At 43.8% G+C, this 8,386-nt stretch overlaps 1 protein-coding gene across 4 annotated transcripts; it reads left to right on the plus strand.

The window, feature by feature from the left end:
* Positions 1–354: 354 nt before the first annotated feature.
* On the plus strand, positions 355–8,353 carry LOC144112526 (uncharacterized). 4 transcript variants are annotated; one of them, XR_013310295.1, is made up of 6 exons: positions 355–689; positions 1,503–1,598; positions 1,812–2,005; positions 2,827–2,911; positions 4,552–5,009; positions 6,523–8,353. XR_013310295.1 is itself a non-coding variant. In XM_077645335.1 (5 exons), exons 1-5 carry the CDS (start codon positions 646–648, stop codon positions 4,706–4,708), a joined length of 576 nt encoding a protein of 191 aa, XP_077501461.1. In that variant the 5' UTR covers positions 355–645; the 3' UTR covers positions 4,709–8,353. The 4 variants fall into 4 exon arrangements, 3 of the variants coding, with proteins under 3 accessions (XP_077501461.1, XP_077501463.1, XP_077501462.1); XM_077645335.1 differs by having other exon boundaries at positions 4,552–8,353; XM_077645336.1 differs by having other exon boundaries at positions 362–689; positions 4,800–8,353.
* The last annotated feature ends 33 nt before the right edge of the window (positions 8,354–8,386 follow it).

Below are 8,386 nucleotides of genomic sequence, written 5' to 3' on the forward strand. Positions count from 1 at the left end.
TCGTCAGCTGGAACGAAAAGAATGGGCACCTCGGGCAGTACTTCGCGTCCATCGTTGTAGTTGCAAGCCAAAAGACCGCAAAGAGACCCCGCAAACGCGGTGTGCCAATTGCCAGAAAGCCGCAGTTCCTGCATATACATCGGAATCACATCGCTTTAAGCGCAGTTGCCACCAACGGCCAGGGACACGAATAGACACGAACAGCCTCCTAGCGATAAAGCCGCTTGGCTGGCTTGGCTATAGCTTGGCATGTTTGTTGTTGTTTTGCCCTTTCATCATAATAATCAAATTCACTAGGTGCTAGAGCACCTAAGTCGCATGTAGTATAACTAAGTATTTTTGGTGTAATTTTATTTTGCAATAACCTTAGCAATTGGAGTGTCACGTTGTGCAAACTAAGCTGGCCAAGCCAAGCCAAGTCACCACAGTGCTCAGCCAAATTGAAAAAGGCGCATACTGGTACACGTGCTCGAGAAACTACTTCACGTCTCACTCAGCAACGTTCATTGCTGCGCAATTTCGCAGTAGTACATATACGTACGTCACCATGACGAGCAAGTGCCTGGTAACGTTCCGGGAAAGGAATTTTGTTTTGCCCTTTGATGGGACGCTTACACGGCGCGGGCTGGTTGAGCGCGTGAGACCATGAGCTGTTCCGCGGCATCGACGTTGCCACCCTCATCTGCACGGTGAGTAATTGTGTAAACTTATCTACGTGGTAGTTCCGTGACAAGTCAGTTGCCGTTCTCGGGTTCTTTTGAGGACTGGTGCTTATAGGCAGGTGCTTATTACATCCACGCGTGTAAATATGTGTACCTTACTTATGCCTCGCGCTTTTGTCCACAGTGAATTACATAGTGCGTTGACAGTTTGCGTGTAATGTAAAGTTTAAAGCAATATCTCGGCATGCATGTGCTTCCCTATGCGTCATGCTCTAAAAATCTCCCTTTCCGTCAGGATCTCGTGTCACAACAAAGGTCGGCGAATATTAAAAATGCACACCTCAGCGCGCCGCTTAACACTAAGGCAGGTGTATAGAGAATTTTTCACATATTAATGCTTTATTTCAGTCGCGAGGTACAGGCCTGTCTAGAGCGCTGGAGCGGTGTAGTGCGGAGCAAACAAAGTGAAATCTTCACTCAACCGCTGTCAATGCTGCTTCGCACCAGCGCAAGCATTATCTCTACGACCAAATACCTGCGTGAAAATTCCACTTATTTAGTGCGATATGCAGGCATTCCTGTGCTCTAGGCAGACGTGCTGACGACTGCACACGAAGTACCCGAGGTAGAGGGAAGTGTTGCTGGTGTTGCAGTATTTTATGGTCATTGCTCTTCTAAATTGACAGGTCCTGAATTCAGTGCGTAGCCCGTTGATTTAGGTCTCGTAATGCGATGCAGCAAGCATGCCAACATGCTCCGGAAAATAATGTGACACACTCATTTTGAATAGTTTAACTTTACATGGTTAGCTACTTTAGTATCATTCTCGTGTTTCCACAGATGTTCGAAGAAGATTTTAATGTTTTTGTTGACATACCTGAAGACTTCGAAATTCGGGACAGGGAAAAAATCAGTCTCCGAGGATTGCCAGGTTCGGTGAGTACATTTTCTTACCAGTATTAACTATTATTTTGTATATTTCAAATAATGCTGGAGGAGCATCATGCAGCAAGGAGTGTCCAATTTATGTCTTCCACTGCAATCAATGGCAATCATAGTAGAAATGTATGGAAATGTTGGCCACAGTCTGTGCTCACTGTGTAGTATGCTCTTCTCTTGTTCTTTTCTTATTTTAACCTGGCACTTTAGGATTGCGGATGTTCTCGACGAGCCCCAGCAAGCGGAGCAATCCCGTGTCACTGCCACGTACAGCCTCACATACAGCCTGCCAGCTGTACCAAACGATATCCAATTCAGTATAGAGCCCACCAAAGTGGACAGTACTTCAAAGCACGCAGCAGAGTTGTCCAATGGCTCTATCATGACCTCTGCTTATACACCATGTAAGTTATTAGCAAGAATTTTTGACCATGTAGGGCAATGTGGAGATAACTTGGGCTACAAACTTGCGTGGCCATAAGCCATTTTAACGAGAAAGCATGAAGGAGCTCGTGGCGCAGAAAATCCTGTGTCGGCATTAGTGGACATGAGCAAGAAATTTTAATTTGTTGAAAAGGTGGCTATGTCACACATAGAGCGACGGACTTGAAAAGTGGATGAAATTAGAAAACTGGTGATTGTAAGGTTGCAATGTGCCTGGAACATCATTAGGACATCTAGACATATAAAGTGATCCATCGTATAAAGTCCAGCGCTTACAAACACGGACAGAGGACGAGACGAAACGAACTGAAGGCTTTTCAGTTTGTTTCGTCTCGTCCTTTGTCTGTGTTTGTAAGCGCTGGTTTTTATTTGATGGATCACCGCCAAATCGCCCAATCCTCAGTTCTGCATATGAAATGGATGAGTTGCCCCGAAAGGAAAATTGCGGTTAGTTGAGAATCGAATCCGTGACCCTTGGGTTGCGAGTCAGGCATGCTATTGGTATGTCATGTAGGAATGTTCAAAGGACTTGGTTAAAGAGGGCTGTAAATATGTGTGGTTTAGTCTTTCACATATTGATTGTGAGAGAGCAAGCAATGTCCTTGCTTATGTGAGCAAGGGGAACTGCTGTCACGTCGTAAACTTAAAGGCAGAGCTTATGTGTCCTCCCACGTCTTGCACCTAAGACACTGACTGCATCTGAAACTAAAATGTCTATGTGAGCCTACAAAAGAACATCCTCACTGTGTACTGCCTTATACGTTTGTCTTAACTGTGCTAGGTACCCTGGCAAGCTGTACAATGAGGCTGCGTAAGCTCTGGTGTCCAGGTACCCAAACTTGGCTGACGCATCTGGCACCGGCTATGTAAGTAGGCAGCTGAAGCCCTTCAAACTAATCTTGTAGGGACAGCAGACTTTCTTAAATTAACAGGGCGGCCTAGGTGTTCTGAGTATAATAATAATGTCTTCTCTGTTTATCAGTGGTAACCGTACCATTTTCAATGACTCTGTTTTGGGCGCCACTGATAGAGTCATTCACACCACAGTGCATGCTGCTGGCATGGCTGGCTGATTCTCTTTCATAAAATACTATCTCACAAAAAAATGGGATAAAAAATTGTTCAGAAATTTCCTGTGGTACGTCGCTAGTGAGGAGGTCCTCTTTCCCTCTTGCTGCAGTAGCGGGGCAGTCATGAGTAATACTTGTTGGGGGGCTAGTTGGTGCATGTTTCCAGAAGATGGTTGTAGCGCCGAAAAAGACAGCAAATTTGGCACACAATTTGAAGCATGTGGCAACAAAATATAAGATTCCTGTGGTTTTTTCTACCCCAAAGAAACTGGCTGGCTTGTGCATTAAAACTGATCCCAACAAGGTAAACAAGACTGATTGTAAAAAGAAGCATGCAGCTCCGCTTGTTAAATGTGCCGTGGGAGTCGTATATCAGATTCCTCTCACATGCGGAAAGCACATTGGACAAACCGGCCGCTGTAATAACGACCAATTAGTGGAACATAATCGGGATTTACAAAATGCACTGGTTCTCATCTGCCACATCATTATAAAGCCTGCAGAGAAGAAAGGAAGATTAAGTGTGTGGCAAGGCTGAAAGAAGCAAAGGTTTTAAACAAGTAAGGACCAGACAGCCCGGTAACTGCTGGCGGCCTTCTATATTAAAAGAAACTGTAGCGATTGTGTTAGTGCCCCATCTGTCTCCATTTATAAGAATGAAACTGCTTTTTTAGATACACGGACGTGAGATATGTATGTGCCTAACCTATCTTTTATCCGGTTTTTTGTAAAACCCTCGCGCGCATGTGTGGTTCTTGCTACCCATCTTGATTTGTCCTTATATTCATTCGCATTCGCGGTGAATAAATAGTTGGAAGTTGTGCCTGTCCCGTCTTGCTTGCTATGTGTTGTCTTTTTCGGTGCTACAGCCGTCTTCTGGAGGTAGTCATGAAGACTGTCGAATAGGACGGTGTATTAAAGGGTTGTACGAGAGAGCTTGATAATCCTGGCCCAGCTTGTCTGGTTGGCATTTGAATTGAAGGGTCATTGGTTGGCCTAGTTATTAGAGAACTCCAAGTGATCAAAATTAATCCAGAAACTCCACTGTGGTGCCCATCGTAGCTGATGTGTCGTTTCAGGACATTAAAACAACAAAAAAGTTCGCCTCACAGTGAAAATATAATTGGAAAACAAAGCTTGAATTACTGGAAAGGAACTCTATGCTGCAAATTTGGTAATGTGCGCGCTACCATAAAAAAGTAATGTCGGCGAGAGATCAGTGTGGGTCCTTTAGTGTTTTTATGCTATCAAAAATGTGCTGCAATAAAATATGGAGCAATATCTATAGCTTCTCATGAGGTATTTTTATGTCCATGGGTGTTTACTGGTAGCTTGTGATCAACACCATCACTGTTAGCATGTATTTAATTGTACTGTGATTGCTTTTGTCAGTGCAAGTAGTAATGCTTGCATTGTGTGGGATGTTTTAAACACAGGACTCTTGGCGAGAAGCTCTCCGTTTCAAGGCAAAATATGAGCGGAGAAAAATCCGTATCCAGCAGAATGATGGGGCAGATTGTCCACCGTCAAAAAAACCAACGAAAGATGGGAAAGTGGCCACGGTTGGCGGAAATGCCCTGCAGCGTGTTTTGAGGCCGTCTGTGGCATGCATTTGGATTTCATATAGTCCTTGTGCTGAAGACAGCCTGGTGTGCAGTGTGAAGTAGGCTCCTTTTGCTTGCAGGCAACTGCACCAGACGGGGAGGATGAGGAGAGTATTGCTGGCCACATCGAAGGAATGAAGTCCGCGGTACAAAAAGCTCGGACAGACATGGCTTACATAATAGACTGTATGCGCCGTACATTTCCTACCCGAAGGAAGTGGATTGGATCCGAGGATCCATCAGTGGAAGTGGCAATACAGAAATTTCCAGCATTGGCCATGAGCTCAATCGTAAGTTCAGTAACTAGACCATCAGTTAGCGAAGCAAGGAAAAAGAAATTTTCTTTTTCTTTTTCTCTTTTGTCTTTCTTTCTTTTAATCCTTTCCTTTTTTGATTTCAGTTGCGGTGCCTGCACTTTGCATTCCATCTTAGTGGAGGCGAAATACAAAAGTGTGGATATGCTGTGTGACGTCAGTGCATGTTTAAGGACCTCAGATGGTCTACACTGTCTGGAGCCTTTCACTACGGCGTCCCATATGGCCTGAATCGTCTCGGGACGTTAAACCCGCTAAAGCAATTAGGCGGAAGTGGTCTATATGTGCAGAAAATTCAGCTCAAATTTATTTCTCTTTGCCTCAGTGGAGACCTGATTGAATGGCTCGCACTGTTTGAATTTCAGAATACACCTAGGGTTGGTTCAGTGTAGCATGCCCTGATTCCACATTCTGGTCTTTTTGTTTTTGTTGCTCGACTTCTGCTGTTTAGTCGTTTATTTATTGCACGGTTCTTGTATGTGCTTCAAGTTGGTACTACTGGTGTTTGCTGGTGACCGCTGTTACATGGTGGACACTGAAGGGAAATATCGAACTAAGCAAAACAGTCAGGATATTCGTGAGGGACCGTACTTATACTTTCGATGCACTGAATAGTACCTGCATTGCAGAGAAAATCCACACAATGAAAGTCCAAAGATCATTCCACATTTAAGCGGAAATGCCACAGGAAAAAAAAACAATTTTAAATAGTCCATCCAGAGCAGTGAAATTTTGTGTGCTTATACTGCTTTTCTGCTCTTTTCAGGACACTAATTAGTTCTCTTGTAGTGCGCACTTTTGCTCAGTGCTGCTAACAGGCCTCAAAAAACAATTTGTGTAGGTTTAATCTTACTTGAACCTGGTTATAACTAGAAAAAGCATTCGTGGGTGGTCCAACTCGCTCATCCATTGTAGATGAAGGCGGCAGACACAACCATTTTGTTGCAGCTTCTAATCACATGATCACCATGACGTCACACATGGTGGTGACGCCACCAAAGGCCAAAGGTTCTTTGCCACGGCAACTATTCCCTGTTGAATCTCTCCGTAACCAGCCAACTTGGGCTCTCTCCTTACTGGTGGTAGTGCTCGGCAAAGCCATCTACCGGTTGCGTGCCTTAAGTCTCAGCCACTGTGCCACTCTGCGGGTAGTGTTATAAAAGCTCAGAGGGCCTATAAAACACTACTAGGAAAGTTGGAGCCAGGGGAATTTCTGAGTTGTACCTGGAGTAGTAGAGCTTTTGCTCTAAAAAGGCCCTTTTGTAGAGCTTTTGCTCTAAAAAGGCCCTTTTGTGCGCATGCTTTCTCATAGAAAATGTTCACTGGGAACTACCAGCAGTAGCTTATTTTATAGCTTACTAACTATAGAATGCAGGGAAATAGCCCTGATGTAGTGATGGAAGTTCCTGGTGTGAAAAAAAAATTGTGATGTTATTGTTATGTTTTTGGGACTCATTACTGTTGTATCGTTTCTATACACTTGCATTAGAGATACTGCAATTCTTAGGCGACATCTGAAGCTACACAATGCAAAGGACACATTTGCCAAGTTTCAGTGCGATACGAAAAGTGCAAGTACCAAAAATTCTGGGCGAACTTCGAAAATTTGCACCCAGGATCTTTTGTAAGTCTCCATTCCATATCACGGTGAAACGTCGCAGATGTGTTCTGTAGAATGTGTATGTGTAACTTGCAAATATCTATTCAGAATTTCAATATCTCTGCTACAAGTTTAGAGAGGCTTCAAACTACACTAATCTAAGTAATGATTCTGAAAAACTAAAGGGTAACATCACAATTTATTTTTCCCATACTAGAAAAACTTTCATGACCAAATTTGAGCTAGTTTCCGGCATTCTACAATTATTAAGCCGCAAAATTAGCTGTTGCTCTTCGTACCCAGTGAAAATTTTCAATGTGAAATCGTGCACAAAAGGTTCTTTGTTTTAATCTTGTTAGCAACACTGAGCTAAAAGTAATCCTTCTACAAGGAAAATAATTATTGTTCTGAAAAAGGTAGAAAAAACAGTATAAGTGCAGTTTCATTGTTCTAGGTAGATTAGTTAAAAAGATTTCTTTTAGTAGCTTCTCTCGTTAAAGTCCCCACGGAAAATGAAGCACAGTGACAATATTTGTATGATGCATTTGTAATGGAGCTCTACGGCCAATGAGAGGTGCCACCTGCCTGCCGGGGGCACTGGTGCATCTCTTAAAGGGACACTGAGACGAGCCCTATAAATTTTTTTTAGCAAAATCTGATAGTTCGGCATTTCATGCTACCAGTCATTTAAATGCTTACTGCTCATAGAAAACCTGTGCTGAAGTTTGTTGTGTCGACCACTGCATTTCAATACGCAGCCTAGCAGTGAGAGGTGTAAGCAGTTTCTGGCACACTCATAGTGCTTCCTACCTGCCCTTATTGCATGAGCTTCCACACATTGTGAAGGCCACACTAGGCGAGCATCACTAATTTGGTCTGCAGGGACTGCCTTCTGTGGCTATGCTGAGCAGGAAAGGGAAATACGGGTCTTTGTTTAGTGAAGGCTGGAGAACTGAGGAGCAAGTGTCAATCTGCAGCAGAATAAAGTCCCGAAGAGAACGGGGACTAGGGGGATCAGCTCGCATAATAAATGCCCCCGCCCTTTTTTTTATGGAGCCATGCAAACAATTCTTAGATATGGCTGAACCAGGCCTTAGCTCTCTCTCGCTCACCTCATCAACTGCGCACTTTAAGCGGGATTCACACGAGAGAGGATTCTACCCCTATCGAGCGGGGAGGTGTGTACACATCACCAGAAATTGACGTCCTTGGGCGCCAGCCCAGGGGTGCCTGGCCTCTGGGATATGGGTCCTTTTGCTTGGCCAGCACAAAAGCTTCCTCGGTTGGAGGGGGTAAGCGGTCATTTTGTTGTAGTTTTGGGCCATAATATTATTTTAAGAGAATTTTGTTTCTACAGGTCTGGGAATATTCACTACAAGCACAGGAGCTGCTTTCTTGTGCTTCGGCACACTCTAATATAGTCAAGCAAGCTATTGACAGCTTGTCTCGAATCTGCTCTTTTGAGGTCACGTAATCACGTATTTAAGTTTTAACAAGCTAGTTGAAACGGTTGTTGTTAGCTGGGTTCCCCTGTGCGGTTATCACTTCATGCTGAGGCAGTTTTCTAAAAAAAGAAATGGTGCATATTGTGGAAGCAATGCAAAGAGGAAAAAATGATGCAGCTAAACTCGAAATACCATATGCACATAAGGTTGCTCATGAAAAAGAAAATAGCTGACAGACATGGTATACAAGTTGTGTTTGCTGCTGATCAAAAGCTCGCCCAAATTTTGTTGCACATTTTGTGCTATGG

The sequence above is a fragment of the Amblyomma americanum genome, unplaced genomic scaffold, assembly GCF_052857255.1.
Source record: "Amblyomma americanum isolate KBUSLIRL-KWMA unplaced genomic scaffold, ASM5285725v1 scaffold_392, whole genome shotgun sequence".
NCBI classification, from domain to species: Eukaryota; Metazoa; Arthropoda; class Arachnida; order Ixodida; family Ixodidae; genus Amblyomma; species Amblyomma americanum.

Coding starts and splice junctions, on each gene's coding strand:
- LOC144112526 (XM_077645335.1), top strand. CDS start 646: ATGAGCTGTTCCGCGGCATCGACGTTGCCACCCTCATCTGCACG. Junction 690..1,502: donor TTGCCACCCTCATCTGCACG/GTGAGTAATTGT, acceptor GTGTTTCCACAG/ATGTTCGAAGAAGATTTTAA. Junction 1,599..1,811: donor TCCGAGGATTGCCAGGTTCG/GTGAGTACATTT, acceptor CTGGCACTTTAG/GATTGCGGATGTTCTCGACG.